The sequence below is a fragment of the Falco peregrinus genome, chromosome 12, assembly GCF_023634155.1.
Source record: "Falco peregrinus isolate bFalPer1 chromosome 12, bFalPer1.pri, whole genome shotgun sequence".
NCBI lineage: Eukaryota > Metazoa > Chordata > Aves > Falconiformes > Falconidae > Falco > Falco peregrinus.
In genome coordinates this window covers 5,187,171-5,211,630 of record NC_073732.1, presented here as the reverse complement: position 1 = coordinate 5,211,630, position 24,460 = coordinate 5,187,171, and the positions used below count along the sequence as shown (strand labels likewise).

General features: G+C 46.2%; 1 protein-coding gene across 2 annotated transcripts; it reads left to right on the top strand.

Annotated features, from left to right (window-relative positions):
* The first annotated feature begins 1,704 nt into the window (after positions 1-1,704).
* Positions 1,705-23,882, top strand: KLHL6 (kelch like family member 6). 2 transcript variants are annotated; one of them, XM_013295145.3, is made up of 8 exons: positions 1,757-1,906; positions 1,986-2,061; positions 7,195-7,360; positions 13,048-13,497; positions 15,887-16,124; positions 19,439-19,641; positions 20,613-20,826; positions 22,934-23,882. In XM_013295145.3, the coding sequence occupies exons 3-8, from the start codon at positions 7,199-7,201 to the stop codon at positions 23,233-23,235; spliced, it is 1,569 nt and encodes a 522-aa protein (XP_013150599.1). In that variant the 5' UTR covers positions 1,757-1,906; positions 1,986-2,061; positions 7,195-7,198; the 3' UTR covers positions 23,236-23,882. The 2 variants fall into 2 exon arrangements, with proteins under 2 accessions (XP_005232318.1, XP_013150599.1); XM_005232261.3 differs by having other exon boundaries at positions 1,705-2,061.
* The last annotated feature ends 578 nt before the right edge of the window (positions 23,883-24,460 follow it).

Below are 24,460 nucleotides of genomic sequence, written 5' to 3'. Positions count from 1 at the left end.
TCACTGCTGAATCTCAGCTTTCACTTAAACAGATAAAGAAAATATGAAGCTTCTCACCATCAGAGAAAAGCCTGATAAAATGAATTCCCTAAGGTCAAAAGTCATGGCGACAAACAAAGAAAAAACAGCCCAAGATAGGGTTAAAAATTTGTAATTTTAAAAGCACACCTGCTATTTTTGAGAAGTCTCCTAAGTCTTCTTCATTTTCTGATTGTATTCCTGGAGGAGTACTTGGTGGAAAGATGGGACTGGCCTTAGAAAAGGAAGCATTCATTACCAAAAGTTAGCACAAAAGGCAGCTGGAATACATTTACATCAGCTGGGAAAGGAAAATGCCAAAGTGCTTCACAGACTACACAAAATGAAGAAAAACCTATTACAAGGAGGCAGAGGAAAGCAGGAGGGAGATTTTTTGCTTTCCTTCCTCTTGATCATCCTACCCTATACAAGAACCCCCTGAATGTGGCATGCTCTCAGTGCTGCTTTCACCTTCCTCTACTAAGCCAAGCTGCCTCTAACACCGTGAGTTCAGCTTCAGCTGTACAAGCTGGAGACAAAAGAGGAAACTAAACACACAATAAAAACAGGAGGATTGGCCAAAGGAGGATTCCTAGAAGTAAGTATCACCAAGGCAAGGTCAGTTAGCACTCTGGCTACCCATGTTAGAGGTTAGCCTTGCATTCCTCTCGGGGAAGGGGGGGTGGGGACAAAGAGGGGGGCTGTGATTTTTGAACTCCACAGTGAGCCAGGGGGTTTACCCTGTTACTTTCAGTAGGCTGTGTGGCTTATCTCAGTGAGCTTGGGTCAGCTTCTCATCTAGGTGAGGTCCAAGTAGACCCAATTCCATCTTAGGTGAAAGTGACACCTTCAGCCCTGTGTTCTGTGTGCTCTGTCACACTGGGGGGTCAGCCCCAGCCCCCCCCTGCAGCGTGCCCACTGCCGGCTGCTCAGCCCACAGTCCCACCACCATCCCAGTTTATCTTGGGGACTGCAAGTTAGGTGTACATGTGTCTCAGGGTACCTCCAGCAGTGGGGTGGTGGGGATGGGCATGCCTACACTGCTCCCTAGGCTCTCTCCTTTAGCTTCCACTATTAGACTGAGTTGGTGGCATGGCAGTGGCTGCATGGACCCATGCGGGACATCACTGTGCTCAGCAGCGTGGCCTGAAGACCATCAGCTGCGAGATCTTTGGTGCTGCTCCATGTCCTGGAGAGTGACACTGGTTTAGCCTTAAAGAAAAGCCACCCAATGCCTGTCAGCTAACACGTCATGAAAGACAGAAACAGCCACTCGGAGGGCTTTCTGAATAGGTGAGCATATGATTAAAACCCTAAAACAACCACCAAACCAGCTTGATGATTAATAACCACATACCTGGAAAAAGACATTTTTAAATAAGACCCTCTTCCCCTTAGCAGCCCACTCTTGCCAGGATGACCTGATGGCCGTGGCGCACCTATCACTGCAGCCAGCAGAGATGGATAACAGTGAGGGACTGGCTTGTAGGGTGGGAAGCAAGCCTTCCCTGTCACTTGTAATCTTCTCACATCCAGAGGCATCTTAAGTCCTTTCTAAACACGTTGATACTGCCTGAAATTCACTGAAAAAAAACGCAGCCTTTGTTTGTGTTAACAGGATGAGAAAGTGCAAGGCTTCCTGTTATGTGTGTGTGACAGCTACAGATAAGCAGAGACCTCTGGACAGGAAATCCGCCCAACTTCTGCAGTGTGACTCGTCTGAAGCCTAGGAGCTCTTTTTAGATTGAAGCACCAACAGAATGAGACAGTGCTGGCCAGAATAATGGGGGACACGCTGGAGAAGAGCTCTGAGGAACCCCAGATCTCTTCGGACAATGAGCGTTCGACGAAAATGGGGGACCTGGTGGAAGTCTCGAGTGGTGAAAAGGTCAAGTTTGATGATACAGGTCTCTCCTTGGTGCTCCAGAATGGCCTGGAGAACCTTCGGCTTGAAAATTCCCTTACAGATGTCATCCTGTGCGTGGACAGCAGGGAATTCTCCTGTCACCGAGTGGTCCTTGCGGCAGCAAGCAATTATTTCAGGTAAGGCACGTAAGAAACAAACCCAATAAACTTACTTTGCTTCTTAGGCTTGAACTGAAGATCTCCAAGGAGGGTAAATTGGGCGTTAAACTCTGCAAATTTGCAGTGAGTCTGTAATTCCTGACACCTTTCAGCTCTTTTTTTAAAGTTGGCGACTCAAATAAGGCAGGTGCCAAGTTGTGGATTTGCCGGAGTTCTGATAGCAGCACTCAGCAAGTCTGCTGGAGGCATGCAAAGGAACAGAGAATGGTTGGCAGACAAGTGGATGAGAAAATGGTGTTTTAACCAAGTATCTGTAGCCCCTTGTATTGTCCATTTGAGATTCAGGCAAAGAGGAATATTCATTCAGATCACACGGTATTTTTATTGAGATAAGGAGTGGGTTTGTGGGACTCGGTAATTTTTCCCATTACCATTCTGTGGTAACAGTATGTATTGCATAAAATTATTGAGGAGCAAAGAGAAGGAATTTTCCTTCTTTCCTAGGGTTATTGAAAATCAATTGCAATGGCAATGTTCTCCTTGAAAGCCATTTTACCATTTCACCTCTTCCTTCTGGTCCTCTTTAATTTTTAATCCTTTCAGTACTACAGCAGATAGTCTGAGACTACTGGCCAGCAAGAACAAATTTTAGAACACAGGGGAACTCGGTATCAGTTTTAACACAGATTTTCCATTATCGTTGTAGACAATCACATTTGCATGGCTGGGATTTTTTTTCTTTCTTTCTTTTTTTTCTGCTAAATTGGTCAGATGACTGAATAGTTACAGAGGAAACATGAGAAAAAAGAACCTGTGACCACTTGTGACATAAGCAGAAAGCTAATTTTAATGGAGTCTAGTAAACTTTGCTAGTAGTGCCTGGAAGAACAGTTCTGTTTTTACCATCTCACAATAGAGATTGGTCTGTGAATATACAGAGATAGGTATTATTTTTGCAGATAGATGACATATATTGCATATGTGAAAATGTGCAACTAAAAGCGGAGATGCCCAAACATGTCTTACCAGCATTGTGCACAGGAAGAAGAGTAGATGCACAAATAAAAATCAGAATTACCATAACGATATTTTGACAAGAAACAATTCCTCTTCTGCTCTGAGGAAAGCTGCTGCAATCAGAATGGACTCCAACAGTTAAGAACAAGCAAGACAGTTGTCTGATCACCGCTGTTGGCTGGTTTTTCGCTGAGCCCTGAGCTACAGCCTGTCCCTCTGAAGGAAGGGGGATACCTGGCTGGAGGTCGTTTCATCCCAAGGCAACTGCGCACGTGCGTAGGGTCTGCCCCCCTGGGTGCTCGTGTTTGACCAGGCTTCCCAGGGAGTGGAGATTTATTCTATAGCGCTGTCTGCCTCTCTGCCAGTGTCTCCTGTCACAACTCTTTGGGTTAGTTTCAGTCACGTTTGGCAGAGGCTGGGAATCCCAAAACTGAAGTGCCCGCAAGTTTGATGGAAATCTGCAGCTAGGCAGAGCCAGAACCGTGCCCCCACGGTGCTCAGCCGGGTGACAAGCACCGCGTCCCAGCCAGCTGACATGCACGGTGCCCAGAACAGGCCAGGCATGCGCTGCCCTCACTGGGGTGGGCACAGGCAGCCAGCACACAGCCCAGTGTCCTGAGTGGGACACTGAAACGTGCCTGAGAGGGATAACAGGAGAGAAACGGAGGGCTCAGCAAGCTGAGTGTCCTGAGAGGGGCTGCAAAATGTGTGTGCGAGGAATAATGAGAGAATGGAGGGCTCAGGAAGGGGAAGCTGAGGTTATTAAGAGGGAGAGGAGCACTCAAGCCTGCAGAGGACTGAGCTTCACTAGTTTTGCTACTCACAAGGCAGCTTGTTTGATCTTGCTGTAATTCACTGCAAGCTGCATGGGCCCAAAGAAAGAAGAAATTCTTAAATCACACTATTCTGTTAGTACTTTCCATGCTATTACAGGGCCTCTAACACCGGTGCAGAGGAGCAAAGCAAAGGGACCCTGTGAGTCATGGGCTTCATTCCCCTGCAACAGCACATTACACAACCCTCTTCCTGAATGTTGGGTGCCATAATGCAAGCAATCCATAGCAGCTAACTTAAACACAGTTAAATAAAGTTGACTTCCTTCAGCAAAGCTGCAGAGTAGATAGACTAGTACTTCTGACGCATCCTGCATCTACAGACATAGAAGCATTAACTCCATTTACCCAGATGAAGGTAAGAAAGCAGAGAAGAGACATACAAGCTGACCAAGGTGGAGCAGTAATCCTTTACTCCTGCACTGCCAAAGGTAGTGGAAGAATGAGGCTGGGAGAGGTTGAAGCAATATTTTCCAGAGCATCCTCAAGCTCCAGCACGGTTGTTTGAAGTCGGGTTCGTAATTCCTAGCACAAGCAATCCTTTGTGGGTGGGTGCTTAAAAAGTGCTCCACAAACTGCAACCCCTCGTTTATTTAATTGAGATTTTTCCCCTGTTTCTTCTAAATTTACCCATTTTTAGGTATCTAAATTTGGCCGTTGGCACTCACTTCGGATGTGCATTCCTCAGAATAAACGTTGGTTCAAAGGCTTAGTTTAGAATTACACAGGAACAGGAAACAGGGAAACAGACAACAGAATTAGTAGCCACATCTGAAGGATTTAGAACCCCAGAGAAAATAATCACACACCTCTCTGGGTAAGCACAGAAAGGTTCAGAAGCAACATTTTAATCCCCAGCAGAGAAGAAGCTCAGCCTGATCAGTGCTGAGTGGTGTCAGGGTGTTCCCTCCGGTCGGCCCATAGGGTGGGAATGAGGTGCTCCCCATCAGAGCAGAAGGCAGGCAACTCCAGAAGTCGGCTCTCCTGGATAGCATTGTCCAGTTCAGCCCTGCCACCTTCCAGAGAGGAGCACTGGTGGAAGAGCACGGTGCTTTAGACGTGTGATTTCTGCAGGCTGCACCCATGTTACATGAATCTGCACCCTGTGAGACAGGGAGTGGATGGCAACTCTAACGCAATTTCACAGATTAGGAGACAGACAGGTGAAAGCACTTTGACAAGACCCCTGTGCAAAGGCTCCACCAGAATCCCGAGGCTGGTTTCTGAGCAGCCTTGCAACAGCATGACGCTGGATATCTCTAGCCAACCTCCGCCAAATACTCTGGCTTAGCGGGACAGAAGTGAGAGCTCTCATCTCCCCGACAGGGATGGTTAAATACAAGACTAGAATCACCAGCTTAAGAGATAAAAGGAACAAGAGCAGACACCACCTGCATCCTACAACGGCGTATTTCTGATTCAGATGAAACATTCGGCACCTATCAATCCCGCGCAACTGAAACGGCTGTTTTGTACAAACCTCCCTCTCCGCGTGGAAGCCCCATGCCCAGGGAGCAGCGGGTGCTGAGGAGGGCTGACTTCAAACGGCCACCTGCTGCATGCCCCAGGCATACAGCATCTGACACTGCCAAAAGGGAGAGAAGCTAAGGAGCATCCCAGTCTGGTGCTTGCTGAAGTTAAGGAGCATTTTGTCTTAATGCCTTTCAAATACTCTGATTTCAGTGGCAGCAGAAACTGGACCATGGAGCAGGGCAGTGAATAAATAACCTCTAACAAGCTAAGTGAAGGGAAAATGAGAATTCTGCCTGAACATCTTTTCTGACAAGTAACTTCTTTGCCCAGGTTTCCTGCTCAAAATTAGGTCTCTCTATCCAAAAGGCAGTTTTATACACTAAGATAGCTAATGCCAGCTCTCTCGCTGTAAAATCTCTGCTGAGGCAAGGAGCAGGTAGCTCTTAGAGCATCAAGCAGCTGGCATCTTCCATCCATCTGCCATTCATCATGCCTAACTGCTTTGCAATAAAAACTGTTTACAACTTGGTACGAGTAAGATGGGTGAATCAGACAGCTTTATTCTGGCACTGCTTTTACAAGAAAAGCGTGGCCTAAGACTTTGGACCTCTAGACACTTCCCAGGTTGTGCTGTCCTGTCAACATTGTACATGACTAATGAAGGGTTTGGTATTCAGGGTAAAGAGTGCTTCTAATTACACTTTAGATCTGCACATGTTTTTCACCAACATAGTTACAAGTGCACTCACATACTTCTAATCTGTTGAGCCAGACTGCAAATGATGTGAAATCTCACTCTCTGAATGCAGTGAACAAGACAGAATGGATCAAACTTCTAAATAAAAGCAAAAGCATTGGAAGAAACACTTAAAACTATGAACTTGAAAATGCAGGTGGAGATGGATGTGTTTGCCTTGCAGCTGTCACAATGCAAAGTGGATTTAAATAGCTCTTAGAGAAATTTCTGATTGATGTCCCACATGACGTGTCTGACTGGTGCCAAAGGTGTGCGTGGCAGTCACCTTTCACATGCAGTTTTACCCACCAAAGAAGAGACGGTACCAACATGCATGAAACCTCTGCGCTTTCTCACCAACAGTAGTTTCAACTCATGATTATTCAAGTACTTCTCCAGCCAGGAGGTACCAACTCTACAGTCCTACCAGGAGCTCCCAACATTTAGCAGAGGAAAAGTCAGCCTCTTAATTAGAAGAAAATCCATAAGCTATTTTCTCCTGGCCCATCCCTGGTATTAATGGGGTCAAAGATACATTGGAAGGCTTAGAGGTGAGGCTATCAGACGTGGATCTGGTCTGGCCCTCAGGGTTCAGTCTAAGCAGCATTCTGCAGCCTGCAAGCGCAGGGGTATTGACCTTGCCAAGGGTTACAAGGTGCATGTGTTGTGTTAACGAAGTAAGGAGAATGTCAGTGGCTTGGAGATTTGGGCTTAATGAGCAGGGCCTCTACTAGAAACAGAAGGAGTAGAAGTCTGTAAGAGGCTGGCAGGTGAGACATCACAACTGCTCAGCAGCATCAGTCCAGACACAAAGCACCACCCAGAGAAGGTCCCAGTTGCCTTTTGCTTCCATGGAGCTCCAGGTCTACTGTAGAGTCCAGCTCTGGCGTATCCATCATGTGTATATGCCTTATCACACTCATGAGTAGAGAGGTATGAAAACAACAAAAGGATTTGCCGTGCTACTTTGCTACAATTGCATAAATTATGAAGTAATCGGAGTATTCTGTGTTGAAATCTATATAACCAAATATCTTTAGAATGCCTCATCCTGGTTGGGGTGCAGTAAAAGATCAACGTCTTTCTTTTCAGGGCCATGTTCTGCAATGATTTAAGAGAGAAATATGAAGAGAAGATCATACTTAAAGGAGTTGATGCAGAAACCATGAATATACTCTTGGACTACACCTACACCAGCAAGATGCTCATCACAAAGCAAAATGTACAGAAAGTCTTGGAAGCTGCCAGCCTCTTTCAGGTACAGATAAGTCAAATGCACTGATCCAGTCTTGTTGCTCTGGCAACACCATGTCTTACCCTCGTTAACATGCTGCAAACTTCTCTGCTTTCATGGGTTCTGGAAGCATTTTGCTTTGTATTTACTTACACTGTGGTAAAAAATGGCAGTCGCAGCCATGGGCTGGGTGCTGTGGAAACAGGCAAACAGCTGGTCTCTGCTTCCAAGAGCAGCTCCCATGTGCTGCCTGCCAGGCAGCAGGGTTATTGCTGGGACAGTGCTCCCCAGGGTTCAGGCCAGCCTGCGAAGGTCACCCTCCAGCCCAAAAGAGTTAGTGGGCAGCAGCTGGTGTGGCCAGGAAGCTAACTTTGTCTCTCCCTCTCCATTGCCTTGAGATGGAGGCTCAGCAGCCAAAGTTAGCATCGTCCTTTGTAGGACTCTTGATGTAAAGGGTTTTAGTCATGACCTGGGACATGTGGGACGTCAGACTTGAGCAGCGTTACTCAGCCTTTGGTCCGTGAGGTATTCACGTGTCGTGTAAATCATCTGTGAGGTCTACCAAATTATAGTCCCTGGCACCAAACTGCAAATTGCTAACAAATTGCAACCAGCATAACCTGCCAAAGTGCCAATGTGTGTATGTGTGTCCAGTCTTCTCATTAAGGAAGGCAAGAAACACCTGACTTCATTATCATTGTGGTTCATTATGAATGTCAGATTCTTGAATCTTACCTGGGAAGTTTTGCTCTGAAATGAACCTGTGGCCTTTGGGGTAATGGGAGCTGGTACTTGCTGTGGGGAGAGAAGGGAAAGTTATCAAAAAGTGCTCCCCAAGGTAACTCAGGAAAGGTGGTGTAGCTTTAATGTCACCTGAGGCCAGAGTGCTGGAACTTACTGGCATTTTCAGCAGACCAATACTGTGAACTGGTCGCCCTCAAAGGTTATTTTGGTCCATTTTCAGGACACTTTTCTATGCTATTTTTGTTTTCTTGGGAACCTTTTTTCCTTAGGATCATTCCCCAGGTGTTTTTTTCCCCCCTGAAACTGTCAAAAGTATAAACTTAGGTTTTTTTCATTTCTCTTCACTATTTTTCATTAAAATTAAGATTAAATTTGATTCCCAAAGCTGGTGCTTTAAGAAAAACTATCAAATGTTGTTAAAGTAACGCTAAAATCATGTGGGTGCCATGAGCAAGAATAGTAAACTACAAAAACCTAGAAACTCAGGAACGTTCAACTAAAAGCAGTGATCCCAAGTCTTACTGCAACGGTCCTGGATACTATCAAGATTTACAAGGCCTTAAAGGCTCACATTATACACGGTTGAGGTTTTTGGCTGAAAATGTGTTTTGTGTAAAAAATATTTAGTAACTACTAGCATTCTGCCAGCTTGTCTTTGCTATTTATGCCGAAGAACAAACAGAAACAGTTGAAAGAGTCAAATGTTTCAATACATCAACAGCTGAAAAGATTAATTCTGCCATTTATTGTAACATTTTTGTTTGAGAAATGTTTTCCTTTCCAATTAATGACGTGTGAGAAAACCAAATTCCAAATAGGAGTATTTTGTCTGACTCGCAACAATTTTTGGCAGTGCCTTTTTCAATCTCTCAGGCTTGACAAAGAACCACAAAAGAAAGAACTTGAACAGTTCTGGATATTCCAATATAGATACTCCACTTTTCTCTAGAAACTCTTTCGGACAAAGTTTGATGTGATTCTGCCTTCCCTTAGTCGCTTCCAATAAGTTTTGACCAAACGCAGCCACAGCTGAGGGCAGGAGGAGGTGGAAGCTGCTCGGTGGGAGCAGCAGGCAGCGTGCTTTGTGCTTCCTCGGGGAAGCAGGTGAAGGGCTCGGAGCAGGGAGCTGCTGCACAGCTAAGCCTCACCCTGAAGTGACCCAGACAAATTTTTTCCACCTAGAGCACAGTTGCAACATGAGTTCAACAGTCATCTCTTCTGTCTGGGCTGGCAGCTGCCCAGCCACCAGGCTCGCAGGGCTGGTGCCCACCCCGGCTCCAGCCCAGCACCCTCTGCTCCCCATGCTGCTCATCCTCTCCGTAGTGCCAAGACCCCGGCTGCTCCTCAGGGCCCTGGCAGAGAGCTCTGCCTCCCCTGCGGTAATTCAGCAGCAGCCTTCAGACCCGTCTACACCCCTCCTGCCCCCCCAGAATTACCCCGCTCCCTCAGCACAGCTTGGGTGAGGCCCACAGCACCTGCTGTGGGGGAAGCAGCGACGGTGGGAGGGAAGGCAGCTCCTGAGCAGAGGTAAAATGGGGGCTGTGATGACCACAGCCATGGAAATGCCAGCTGCAGTGGGCGCAGTGGGGGGTGGCCCCAGCTGTCTCACCCTGGCTGCTCTAAGTGGGGCTGCTCTGCCCCCCCACACGGCTGGAGCACCACCAGCCTGGTGACATCACTGACTCCCAGGGCACCTCTCATCCCCGTGTGAATCCACTTCTCAGGAGCAAGATGCTACAAGGAAAATACCTCACCAATTATCTGGAAACCATCCTGTAGCCACGTAAGAGTGAACGGCCAGGGAGTCTGTGGGAGGACAGTGCTAGTTACACCGCAGCTACCGCGCAGTGCCAGCCCAGGCAGCACGTAGCGACAGGGCAAGGGGGAATGGCTGGAAGCTGAAGGAGGGCACATGGACATTAGATATGAGGAAGAAATTCTCCCCCGTGAGGGCGGCGAGGCGCTGGCCCAGGCTGCCCAGAGCAGCTGTGGGTGCCCCATCCCTGGCAGTGCCCAAGGCCAGGCTGGACGGGGCTGGGAGCAGCCTGGGCTGGTGGGGGGTGTCCCTGCCCGTGGCAGGGGGGTGGGAATGGATGATCTTCAAGGTCCGTTCCAATCCAAACCATTCTATGGGTCTATGTTTCCATGATTTGCTAACAAAGCTTCCAGGCAGCTCCAGGTCAGACATTGGTGTGCAGGCTCAGAAAGCTGCTGGCTCCCTGGCGAGCCACCCTGCGAGGGTGCCTGTGCCCCTTCACTGCCCAGCCGGCTCCCGTGGGACGCAGGTGGTCCTGCCGAGCTGGGACGTGCTGCCCCTGCAGCCACAGGCAGAGCGGGTGGCCGAGGGCAGCGCAGCTGCAGGGTGCAGGATCTGACCCCGAAGTGTGCTGCATACAGAGAGGGACTATGAATAAGAGCCTTTTCAACCACCGTTCCCTTCCGTTTCTGGGGGTCATGGCAGGGTGCAGGGCTGCTTACACTAGACAGTTGAATTAAAGCTGGGACAAGCAAGGACTTAAATGGGGTGAATACGTTTTGTTATTCAGAAAGGCAGCTCATAATCACATGGCATGTCTCTAGCAGGTAAGAACCTGAATTCAAGGGGTATTAGGAGACGGACCCAGTTATTGAAGAAATTGTTCCCAGGGAACAGGTCTTTTAAAATGCCTGGGGTGGCATTAGGAGGGGTACTTGCAGAAAGGAAAGAAGAAAATTCAGAGCTCTGCAAGAACAATAGGAGCAGATGAAGCAGAGGTTCAGGGGGTTCACGGTTGTCTTCCTCCTGGGTGCTCTCCTGAGTCACCTGCTCTCATGGGACTGACTGAACCGTGTCCAGCAAGTTCAGGGGAGTTTTCTGGGGAGTTTTGTCTCTAAATGAAGGGAGTGCTGGGGAGGCAGCGCAGCACGGGGACAAGGAGCAGCAGCCGGGGAAAGTCCTGCCTTGGTACGCTCCCAAGCAGCCCAACCTCTCTGGTTAAGCCCCTGGTGGGGACCCTTTCTCACGCCCACACCTCACAGTTCCTCATTTATCTGGCACAAACACAGCTACCCAGCGTGATTAGTGGTGCCTGCGTGGCCGTTAGACCAGCATGCACTGCCTGGAAGAAAACTCTCTGGTGTCATCTCGTGAGTATTGCTCTTAACAAGCCATGTATAAATAATTAGAGCCCTCTACAGTGGCTGGGCCGTAGGCTGGTGAGAACATTGTTTTGGGGTCTGTTTCCAGAGTTGTGGATGACTTGATGAGTGGCCTCAGCAAATCCCAGATTTGATTTTTTTACATCTCTTTACTGCCAGCTTTCAAAGGGCTAATGCTGAGGCAGGTCTGAGGACTACCTGGTGCTGGCAGGTCCTTTCAGATCCTCGGGGCAATGCACTGCTGAGTTCAAAACGTTAGCCTTGTGCTAGCCCAGAGAACAGGCAACACGAGCATGGCAGGCACCGATGAGCCGCTGAGCTCTGCCACAGTGCCACAGTGTGCCACTGACAAATTTATATCACTACGGCAGCAGCATGTTCTGAGACCTCGCATACCCTCGTCCATCAGTCAGTTGCATTTCTCTAAACACTTGACCACATCTAAATGTAAAACAGGAACCAGGTAGTCTGTACGCAGTGTCTGCAATCACTCAGCTCTGGTAAACAGTCTAAATGTGTCAACACAACACTGCCGCGTCTGGAAGATTCTAGCCTAATCACTGAAACAAATCTACATACTAAAGTGTTTAAAAATGTTTCGTTTCCCCTTTGCCCCTAAGTTACTGTTCTGCAACTTTCCCCAGTGGGACAGAATGAGTTAAAATGGTTTACTTGCTGACACTGGATGGAAAAAAGACCCCAAAAGCATAGAAAGAAATGCACAGCACCGTTTCTGACCCACCTTCTATATGTTGCTGTTTGCACAGCTCAGTGGCAAAACCAACATGAAATCCATATCTGAAACCACGGAGGCAATGGAAAGCCCAGCATGAAGCACTGTAACTTATCAGTTCTACCCAAAACTGGTATCCCAGTTGCTGAATAATCACCAGCAACCCAGCTCACGTCATAGTTCATGGCAAATGCCCTGCAGATGTCTGTGATCCAGGATCTGCACATCTGGGACCCTCAGGTGGGGCTACTGTGCAAAGGGAATGAATGAAAGTAGTTGTGATGCCCTATTGAATGCAAACGTGGAAAGTTCTTTGATTAAGCAGGCTCTGCATGTGAAATGCAGATCTATGTATTTTTCAACCAATGGTGACGACAAGGTCACTAAAACCTCTGAAGGCCTCCCTCACAACATACGCTTGCCAGGCAACCCTGGCTGTCAGGCAACTCGAAGATTTGCTGATGGTCAGTCTCTTCCTGCCACGTGCCCCAGTACAGGACAACATGCCCCAGCACTTGGTGCGGGCGGGGGGGCACATGTTGACACAAGCATCCCAGACCTCAGCACTCATTTTCCACCACCCTTGCAAGGCCTCAGACACGTTCAGAGTTTGGATGGTGGGAGCATAAATGCAGAAAGTGAAGTCACCTGGGCTGCAAAACCACTCTCTTCTAGTTGATCTGAGCTGACATACAAGATGAAGCAGGGTAAGCACATCTGAAGCCTGGGGACCTCACCAGTGCTTTGTAACTCCATGGCTGCTAGCGCTTTGAGATCTCATGGAGGGAAGTGGAATGGTAGAAAACCCTTCACTTTTGTGAAACAAATAAAATCCATGGCTGTTCACAGGTCTTCCATGTCCTGCAAGAGGGAAAAGAAGCAGAGGGAGGAAAAAGCAGTCTGAGGAGGAAATTTTCATTTCAGACTGCAGATTCTGGGAGATACCTGTCCTCATATGACTGATTTCTTGTCTCCCCCAGCTCTTTGCTGTACTGCACGTGGCTGGTTGGGACTCAGCCCCAAAGCTCGATAGTTCTTCCGTGATACAGTCATACAAGTAACTGCTCTGTGCTTATACGTGCTTTTCTGCCCACAGTTCCTTCGCATGGTAGATGCTTGTGCCAGTTTCCTCACAGAAGCCCTCCAGCCAGAGAACTGCGTGGGCATCCTGAGGCTGGCTGATGCACACTCCCTGCACAGCCTGAAACAACAAGTGCAGGACTACATTATTCAGAACTTCACCCAGGTGCTGAACCATGAGGAGTTCCTGGAGCTGCCGGCCGACATTCTCTGCAGCACGCTGAAGAGTGATGACCTCTACGTCACGGAAGAGGCACAGGTGTTCGAAACTGTAATGAACTGGGTTCGTTACAAGGAGTCGGAAAGGTTTCCTCTCCTGCCGTACGTGCTGGAGAATGTCCGGCTGCCCCTCTTGGACCCCTGGTATTTTGTAGAGACTGTTGAAGCCGATCAACTCATTAGACAGTGTCCAGATGTCTTTCCTTTGCTCCAGGAAGCAAGAATGTACCATCTGTCGGGCAATGAGGTTAGTAAAAAAGGAAGGTACTTACTGCTTTTTCTAAATGTCTCATGCTTCTGCTCAAAAATACGATCGGAAGGAGCAGTACCATGAGGGAGAAAAAGGTACTCATGCTGAACTTGCACTGACTGGTGCTACTGAAAAGTCAAGGTGGGCCTCACCAGTTATCCTGCTGATTTAGGGAGTTTAGAAGCTTTGGTAGGTTGTTTTAAAACAAAGTGTACAGCTTCCTATTTATGAACACCCAAGCTCAACCATTCACACACATGCTTGCCCAGCTAAACAAAGATCCCACGTTACTTAACTAGTAAAAAGGCAAACGGTGTTACTCCTGACGCCTCACCCTCCTAGCTATTATTTGAAGCCTAAGAAAGGAAGAATAATTTTCCCACTAAACTGTGCCACAATCTGTAATGACTTACAAATATGTAACATCTCCATCTGTTACTTATGGGGGGAAATGTCTCAGAAAGCGAGAACCTCCTGTGAAGACAGTCTCTTCCCAGAGGAGAGGTCTGCCTATCTTCCTCATTTGCAGAGGTCCCTGCACCCAACGAGACAGGTTCATCCTGACATCCAGTTGAGTCCTGTCCTGCCTGCTCAAGGTAGGCTGTGTTGGATCTCCAGTTCCTCAACTGCCCATCCTCTTTGGAAAGTTAGGTATCAGTCACATCTCCTGGCTCAAAATATGGGGTAGAGGGGAGAGCAACCAGAGGTCAGATTTCACAACAGGAGCAAAGGAATGTGAGCATGTGAGGAAACGTGTGTGCCTCCTCAGAGGGTCAGAGGAAGGCAGGAGGCTCAGGAGCATGTTGTGGATCCATCGCTAACAGCAGATGTGTCACTGGCTGGGGGGTAGAGGCCAAAGGCTTTTTGTGCCAGTGACTGTGTAAGACAGTTCACACCGACCCAGGGCAGTGCCGGCCAGTCGGGTGGGAACTCCTCGAGGAAGCCTTGCCCCACTCAGCAGTGCTGTCAGCTCCACGCGGGTAGATAAAGGGAGTGTTGCTCAGGGCTGAACACTCATTACACTCATCTTCAAAGGGGCAGCCGACAGAGGCAGCCCTGCCAGCTACCCTCCCTGGGGCTGATGCCTGGCGGTGGTGACGGACAGGTTAAAAACAAAATTCTGAAAGCTGGTGAATTCTGGGACAGATGTTTTAAAAAAACCTTGCCTGATACTTTCCTAAACATAGGAAAAATACAAGATTTATGTCTGCGTTAGGAATATTTTTTAATATAGATAAATTATGCCAATTTATAGAAACATATTAAAAGTAGAAAGAGAAGTAAAACTGAGCAAGCTGCGTATTGTCACAGCATTTAACCTGTGGCTCCACGAACTGCCTTTCTGGGGCATGCATAAGGTAACAACCACCGTTACTTCAGAGGAGTAGTTGCAGTACTTCAGAGTTCAGAGCAGATCCCTCCTAGCAGGCTTTGAGGATCTGCAAACTGGCAAATGCCCTAAGTTACAGCATAAGCAGAGGAACAACTTTATGTGCCCCCCACGCCTTTTACACTGCATTTCTTCCAGTATGAAAAACTGGGGGGTAGGGGAGGATAAAGAACATTATTCCTTCTGTCCTTCAGCACACAGCCAGCATACCTTGGACACTAATGCACTCATTTCCCCTTCCTTGCAAGTATTTCCTCCAAGCAGAACACAAGTTTCCAAGCAACCCTTGCATTCTTTCCTCCTGGTGAACATCTACCCGGAAAGTGGCTTTTTCCAGTGTCCCTGAAACAAAGACCTGGTCAATAAATTGAGCCAAGAGGCAGTAAATTAGAGTTAGCCACATTTCAGAGCCTGGTGCTGGCTTTAAGTAAATCTTCTAATTTTGGCTTAAAATTAAGGCTTATAAACAAAGAAACAAATTTAAAAAACCCCTCAGCTGAGAACTGTTATGGCTTTGACACTTTAACATATCTCTTCAGGACAAATGATGAGAGCACTTTCTGCTAACTGCAGCCTTGCCCTCTCCAAGCTCCCCAGGGCGTACACTAAACCTTGGGGCCCTCCTACCTTGTTCCCATTCTGTCAGCCCAAATAAAACCTGTCCTTTCCAGCTGCCTCACATGCACCCAGCCTTGTCACTAGTGCTCACCTTCACAGCTCTTGGTGCCACCCTGGGAATTCCCGAGAGGATCTGAAAAGATCCTAGTGGCTAGGCAAAAGCAACTAAGTCCAGTGTTGGAGAAATCCTGCTGAAAGAAGGATACAGCAACCTCCGCTGAATGCCTCTAGGATGCTTTCCAGGCTTTCAACTTAGAAAGCATTTGATAATTGTTTCAGCTGATTGCAAAACAGGTAATCAGAAAAAAGGTTGCCAGATCTTTCTGTAATTGTAGGTGTAAGTGCCCTGTGTACTCACTCTGTCTTGCTTGCATTTAGATTATTACAGAAAGAACCAAGCCCAGGATGCACGAGTTCCAGTCTGAGGTGTTTATGATCATAGGGGGCTGTACGAAAGATGAGAAGTTTGTAGCAGAAGTGACTTGTCTGGACCCTTTGAGGCGAAGCCGCCTGGAAGTAGCAAAATTACCAATCACAGAGCAGGAGACGGAGAATGAGAATAAAAAATGGGTGGAGTTTGCATGCATTACGCTAAAAAATGAAGTCTACATATCGGGTAAGGAACAAGACATTGGGAGTGGAAGAGGGGAGCAGAGGGTTCTCACAATTATTTCCAGCTTTTATTGAGAGCACGCTTGAGGCAGCTTTAGGAGAATGAAGCAGTACAGGTATTCCTAATGCTTCGGCTTTGAACAGGCTCCAGGAAAGCGCTGGACATGTGAGGTCCTGCCTAGCCCTGGTTTTAGCACAGGATTAATTTTCAAACAACATTGATCTATATGCATGGCTACTTGTGTGCAGCACACTCAGTGAGCATGATCACGGAAGGGCCCCTGAGAACCATTTACCAAACCTAAAATGAAGAACAATTGCTCCAGCATCTTCTTGTAACACCTCCATTTGCAGCTCCACATGCATAAGCCAAACCCTGCCAGAATCTGATTAATTCTGCAAGAATCAGTCAAGAACCTGCAGGGAACTGTCACCACTGTTTGGCTGGTACCTGAAAACCACACTTTCAGGAGCACTTCAACAGCCATCAGACAGGACTCTAGAAGTGCCCACTTGCTAACGGCAATAATAACTATCACAGCCAGATGAAACCCAACGGTCCAGACGCACAGCATGGGTCTGAGCATCCCATTTGCAGATCGTCATCCTGAGAGCTTCAGGAGGCACACTTAACTTCCCACGCAAACACAGCTGAGCTCCATGTAGGGGGTTGATCTTGGAGCTATAGTTTCCACTTTGACAACAGAAAGGATACACTCAAGCTTGCTGGTCACTTTGACAGCTGGTTTTGATGGCCTGTCAAAACCAATTTTGATGGTCTTGTTCTGCTTTCCAGAGGAAAAGTGACAGCAAGCTTTTAATTGCTGTCACGTTACAGACCACGATACAGAGCAGTGCCTCCACGGATAGGATGCTTTTTCCTACAAAATCATCCACCAAATGCTATGCTCACTTAAAACAGGAGAGTAGAAAGGAGGAGGGAGGGCCAAAGCATGAATGCTTTGCTCCAGTATGAATAGCAGTCCATTGCTTTTATTCAAATATCTGCCATTGCATTCTTTCCTTTGGAAAGCCACATATTTTTATTACCTCGTTCCAACTTAAAGTTTATTAAATTCTTATCCTGGGATAAGAATTAGATTATTCCTTCCCTAGTTACAAATAAAGGAGGTTTCTCCTTTCAGCCCACCACAGGGAGTTTCTTTTTACTCTGGCAACAGACTCTGTGTTAAAAGTTAGCTGCAGAGGGGAACCTAAGTCAAACATCCCAACTAGGGAACACCCCTCACACCTTCACACCCTTGAGTTGAGAGGTCTCTTTTCCATTTGCCTTTAATTTCTTACCCTTTCCTCTTTCCCAAGGTCTTTTTGCTTCCTTTTATTCCTGACATCTTATCCAGCTTTTCTTTTATGCTCTATCCAGGCTGCCTCCAGAACTGCTATGGTGTTTCTAAGCTGGCTTTCCTCTTGCTGCTGTTCTCACAGGTCCTATTTCTTCCTTCTCTGCTTAATTTCGTATCTTTGACTTCCTCTCTCCATTCCCTCTTAGCCTTTCTCCTACCTCCTTTTAACCCTTCCCACCCAAATAAAAGGCTGAGTGGACCAAAGTAATTAGTAGTTTCTTTCCAGCTAAACCAAGTTATTAGTGCCTCAATCCTGATTAAACATCTGCCACCTGCTGTGTGTCCTTCTACTCCTTTTCTTTCTTTTAGCTCCTGCGACTTGGTTCTTTTTGAACTTGACTTACATCTTTCCTACCTCCAACGTGCTCATTTCACTCAGTGTCTTGGTGCAGTTTGGAGTCTTCCCCACTCTTTTAGCATCTGAACAGTAGGAAAGTTCTTTGCACAAGACTATGACCACTTTTAGATTACCATTTCCCCAAACAGTTTAAATGCTTTGACTGGATGGAGTGAAACACTACATTTGTAATGTAACTAAAAATTACATGAATTAGCACTCACCGTTCTGTTACTTTTACTAATTTAGTTCATTTTTTCTCCTCAAATTAGAAAGAACTGTGGTCTGGAGAAAGAACAGAAACACAATAAACCTCCAGTTCTTTCAAAAATCTCTCCCTGCCCCCGATGTGCCACAAATTTACCCACCCAGTCCACCTCAGGCTCCTACCAGAGTTTCAGCCTGTGCAGGCAAGAGCAAGCTCATGTAAAAGAGAAATGTTAAGGGAGGGTAAGGGCAACACCTGCAGTCTCTCAGCCCCATTGTAGCCATGAATGCTGCATTCAGGCCCTTCAGCCACTTCAGCTATTTGAGTGCAAATAAAATTCAACACATACATGTGAAAAATACTGAGACAAAAGCATTACAAACGACTCTTTCTAGCATGCTAATTATCTCCTATTCAATCTGCTATTTGGCCCAGAGATGAGCTCCATCAGTTTGCAGTGATCTGGCTGCAGCACAGAATACCAATGAAGGCAGACACTTTCTCAATGGAATATGAATTCTCTTTTCAGTATATTCACCACTGAAGCAAATGTTTAATCGGGTTGCAGATGATGGAATAAGCTACTCAGTCTGTAAACGTGGTTTCAGGCCTAACTAGATCCATTTATATTGCAGTTGCACCAAAAATTACAGGCAAACAAAAGTGCTTGTTTAAAAGACTGCTTTCTGCTTTAGGATGAGTAAAGATTCACTTGCAAGCCTGCAGGGTCCAGTTCTGATCTTCAATCTATAAACATGAAGCAAATCCAAATCAGTAGAGAAAGAGACCAGAAGAAAAGGCACAAAAATGAGATCCCAGCCATAGGTCCCAAGGTTGAATAGTAAAGCTTCTAACATGCCATGAAGGGCCACTGTTGATAGGAGTTCAGAGTCAGGTCTTTTGTTTTGTGTAAAGTACTAGGCTAGCTGACTGGATCTACCCTGCACAAACTGGCAGTTCCCCAGGCCTATCTTGCTGGGATTTGGCACTACCAGCTGCGGCATCCTCCGGTATCTTAATGAAATCATGTTTGTTTGTCACTTGGAAGCATTCTGCAAAGCCCTGGTGGCGCACAAAAGTCACCTGCATATCACCATGCTGTGTGTGGCTGGTGATTCCCTCAGTATTAAAATGAAAGTGGTTGTGGTCTGGTAAAGTGAGGAACAGTGATTTATCTTTACCAAATATCTGGTTGTAGAAATTGTTCAGAGTTTCCTTCATTATTAAGTAAATGAAATGCAGAAATTTTCTTCTGGTATAACAGGGCCAGGCCATTGGTGTAGATAATTGAGAAGCTAACAGTAATTTATTTTCTATTGTGAGATAACATTTTAAAATTTAAACATATTGGAGATTTTGAGTAAATACAAGCTACGCTATCATATTTACATGTGTCATGTACACTACAGGTGGCAAAGAAACAAAGCATGATGTCTGGAAATACAACGCCTCCATCAACAAATGGATACAAATTGAGTATCTAAATATTGGGCGATGGAGGCATAAAATGGCTGTGTTGGGTGGCAAAGTTTATGTCATTGGTGGGTTTGATGGCATGCAGAGGATCAACAGCATGGAAGCATATGATCCCTTTCATAACTGCTGGTCAGAGGTAAGATGCTGCATCATGTAACATTTTACTCATTTAGAACATTTTAATCAGAAAATGTTAGGGCTTTGAATCATAAAAATGAACATGACAGGCTCTAGTACAATTCATTTAAGTATTTCTGGTCTGTAAAAACCCTAAATGTTTTTTCTATAGAAATGCATACTGTTCAGAAAGTAAATATCACAGGATGGCCTGCCAATCATTGCCTGTGAGATATCTAATGCCTAAATTTCATTTTCTTAGTTGGCTTTTAAAGCTAGTAGTCCATTGGTGAGTAATTGGTGAGTAAGAGCATAGTATACATGAACATATATACATAGTATACATGAACCAGAGCACAGGCTGAAAACTACTGCTCTGATACACAATGTATATATACAATGTCTCTATCAACCTGTGCCATATACACCATATACAGTATGGGTTTTATATTTAAGTCGAAAGTACAAATTTCTAGGTAAACAGGATGGAAAAAACCCAGTTCTACTAAGTGTACTTCAAGCAATGAGAGGAGAGTATTAGGCAGCCAATTAATCCATGAAAGTAATGAGATTAGGCATCATAATGGCAGATAGAAACTCTATAGGTTTTAGATGATACAAAGTGATGTGGAGAATCTAACAATCACAGCTTCAAGTAGAAAGGTCAGTATGAACAAGTTTCTTGTGTTTTTTCAATGTACATAACTATGTAAAGGAGATTTTGGTCACCTCTGACGTTTCCTAGCTTTTGAATTATTGATAACATAATTTTAAGAACAGCATTTGCACATAGCACATTCTTATTCAGGGTTTTACAGTCTTAAGAAAAATCTGAAATGTATTTCACCCTTATCCCTAGAAATGTCATCTTCCAAACCCTACTGATCATCTTAAAAGGGATACATGACTTAAAATTCAGCAGGCTCCTGTCCCATAGACATCAGTCTGACTACTTCAGATGGTTACTAACGATTTTCTGCTGTCACACAGGCTGCTCCCCTCATGGTCAATGTGAGCTCCTTTGCAGCAGCAAGCTACAAGAAGAAGCTCTACGTGATCGGGGGAGGCCCCAACGGGAAGCTGGCGACAGACAAGACTCAGTGCTACGACCCTGCGACCAACGCGTGGAGCCTGAAAGCTGCCATGCCAGTAGAAGCCAAATGCATCAATGCTGCGAGTTTCCGTGATCACATTTATGTTGTGGGTAAGCAAAGTGTTACTGCTCCTTCTTGTATAGACACGGCAGGGCTTGTTTTTGTGTGTTAGTTTCACCGACAAACTCCATGAAGTACAATCAAATGGTCAGATGGCTCTTCCCATTGAGCTTAGCGAGGGATGGGGATCCAGCACATTCACAAACAGTAGTGAAGAGTCACCAGGTCAAACTCCCTGTTAGTGTGGTAGGTATCTTGAAAAGCTGGACCTAGCCCAAAAATAACTTAAAGCCATCCAAAAGTGGGTTCATAGTGGCAAGGGCATGATCTCATGGCTATATCATGTCCCCTCTTCTCTCCAGGGGCATTACACAGCCCACTGCAAACGGGATTTATGTAGGGATATGGGTCCTAGGAGGAGGTCATGGGAGCAGAGCCACTGATACACGAAGACCTCTTCACTAGATCATGCTTGGGTTTAATTGTCAGTTGCCAGAACTGGAAGCAAAGATGGAAGAGCAAGAGTTTAATGGTGGTGAGCTGAACTGTGCAGGGAGGAGAGAGCCTGCACACATTTCCAGACAGTGCTGGAAAAACCAAAAGAAGGAAAGAGGAACGAGGAACATTTGTTTCCAAAACAGGAGCTCTGAAAAGTTCCCCTTCCCTCTCTCAGCCTTGGTGCAGAAAGTTTCTCACTTGCAGCATGATCAATATGGTGCTGAGGGCTGGCAGAGAGCCAGAGTATCACCAAATAATAAATGGTGTTCTGAAGGAGGATTTATAATTTGCATGTGTGTGCACACACACACATATATATATATGTATATGTGTGCACCTTGTGTGTACATGAACACCTCATGCTTCTCCTCAGCACAGGGATTGACCTCACCCTTTTTGTACAGGACAACAGACGGAAAGAGAAGGCATGACTTACGGGCTAGCTGATACAACTCTCGATAAAAATTGACATGATACTCCAGTTACATTCATTCAGCATCTTTCAGACAGGAACATCCACCACTAAACCTGTTGTTTACCTATCTGAGAAACAAATCTAGTTCAATCAGATAGAAATTAGCCCCACCTGAAGTTTAAAAGATAAAAGAACATTTGGTTACTCCATCCAAAGCAATTAAATTACCCAGACCAATGAATTACCAACCGCCAGATGAATCACTATAACTAACAACATGTATGTTTTCAGTCTGCTCCAACTGGGAAATAAAACTTGTTTAAGTCACTTCACAATGACTCAGTCATCCCTCAAGTACTGGGCTAGTATTGTCCAAACCAGCATTTATTGTAACTACAACAGACAAACGCTCACTTTGCCAGCAGGTAGGATCCCAGGCATTGCTGCACCTCACAATAAGACCACAGCTTCGGTGTTTCCCCAGCCCTATTCTACACAGCTGCTATAGAAGACAGGTCCAGTCCCTGCAAATCTCAGAGTAAGAACCATTTAGCTGTTGGTACTTTCAGGAGGGAATATATTTCCATAGCCTTTCTTAAGTATTGGGTTATTGACCATTTTTCAAGAGAAAAGGACCCTGCCAAACTGGAAAAGGCGCACAAAATGTTTCAAGTATGAATGCAGATTTGGGAAACATGGAGAAACTGAAGGTCCCTCTCTGTTTAGCATACCCATAAGAAGATTACTAGTTCAGTCTGACAAGCCCCTAAATGAGGAAGGAAGAGGCTTTTGAAAACAGCCAGCTCCAGGCAGAAGGAGGTTTGATGGGCAGATGGACACTGAAGTAAGACAAGTCAGTGAAAAAAATGTGTACCCATTTCTAATAGTGACATCTTACCACACCTAGTCCTTCATCATCTAAGCTGTTCCAAACACGATTGTATTTTTCTGAAGTTGTGTCCTTAGCTGAGGGAGCAGGTATGGGAAAGGTCTGTTTCTGGGTGCACTGCAGTCACAACTGCATGACCACAGAAGTTTGTTCTGGCCTTGAATTCCACAGCCTTATGAACAATAAGTGGCCTTCTGCAGATCTGGCTTTCAAAACAATAAAGTATCCTGTGACCTTAGCTTTGGGGCATAAATCATTCTTACAAATGTCAGGAATGGAGCCTTGTTGAAGCGGGTGCTTTAATTAAAATCTCTTACGGGAATGGCAAGTGCAAACTGATATGTTTCCTCTCCAGGTGGGGCAATGAAAGCACTCTACTGCTACAGCCCCCAAGAAGACACATGGTGCCTGGTGACTCAGTTCACCCATGAGAGAGCCAGTTGTGGGATTTCTCCTTGCAACAACAAGCTGTTTATCACCGGGGGCCGAGATGAAAAGAACGAAGTCATTGCAACAGTGCTGTGCTGGGACCCTGAAACTCAGAAGCTGACAGAAGAGTGTGTCCTGCCTCGGGGGGTGTCTCATCACGGGAGCGTTACCCTCAGGAAGTCTTACACGCACATCCGTAGGATTGTGCCCGGGGCAGTTTCTGTCTGACTGTAGGAGAACTGCAAAGAAGCCCAGTACCTCCAGTGCCCCTGTGGCAGTTTTCTAGCTGCAGGTAGCAATGGATGGAAATACCACCGCTGGGGTCCTCTGGGGAGTATCTGTATATACGCTCAGCCCTTGCATTTCCTCTGTACAGTATATCCTTAAATTATCTTAATTCCTTCCCTTCACAGAAAAACAAAGGGACCAGCTGTAGTTTACTCCTGCCAACACAATACCTCCAATCAGGCAAAGAAATGGGAAGTGTAGGTTGGAAATTTGCTTCCCAGCTATATCTGCCCTGAAATGTGCTTGAACTGGCTCAGCCTGGTCCTGAAGTTTGTTCAACTATTTATTGTGTTAAGTTTGATTTGCAGCACCTACTAGTGAAAAAGAGAAAATGCTTTTTGGAATGAAAGATTTGTAACTGGTGAAACAAAACATCATTTCCTCCAAAGCTGTGCTTTTTCCCCTGTGGTTGGCACGTTACATTAAGTTAAAACTGGTTTTTTTGTTTGTTTGCTTGAAGACACTTTGTTAGGTTTTCAGTTCAGCGTGACCAAAAAAATATCCATCTCTGTTTGCAAACCTTGCTGTCATTTTTAAGAAAGAGACTGCAGAGGCTGCAAATATAAATAAACGCTAATCTGATTCCACTGGATAGTCACTGTAGCTGTTTTCTAATAACGCAGACCAAACCCTCGTTTCTCTGTTGTATGCCGGGGTGGTTCACTGCTCTGCCTGAAGGGCTTTTTCCTCTCGCTGCTGCCGTACAGGAGCGCGGCCCGGCCCCCCGGCTGCTCGCATCCCCGCCTCCATCCCCGCTGGGTGGCAGTGCTCGCCCAGGAGTTTTCTCACGGGTTTCGGTTTCCTGGAACGCAGACGGACACAACAGTGTGCTGGAGAGAAAAACAGTTCCAGGTACTGTTCCCAGCCTTGATTCCCGGGACCATCACATGCTGTACCAGAAGGGGAAAATGTTCAACAGGCCAGGAGAGTCCAGCATCTGGGTCAGTTGTAGAGAAAGAAAAATAAACAGTGAAGAGGTCACGCCTGGGACACACTTGGCCAAAGGCTGGGAACATACTCCCATCCCTCCTCCCCTGCTTAGTTGCTGGAAAGAGCCAACTCACCATTAAATCAAGACAGAAAACACTGTGCAAAACAAATCTGTCCAAGCAGAGAACAGTGACTCCTTCCATTCTCCTTCCCTCTCTGTAACGTCTCCTTTTGC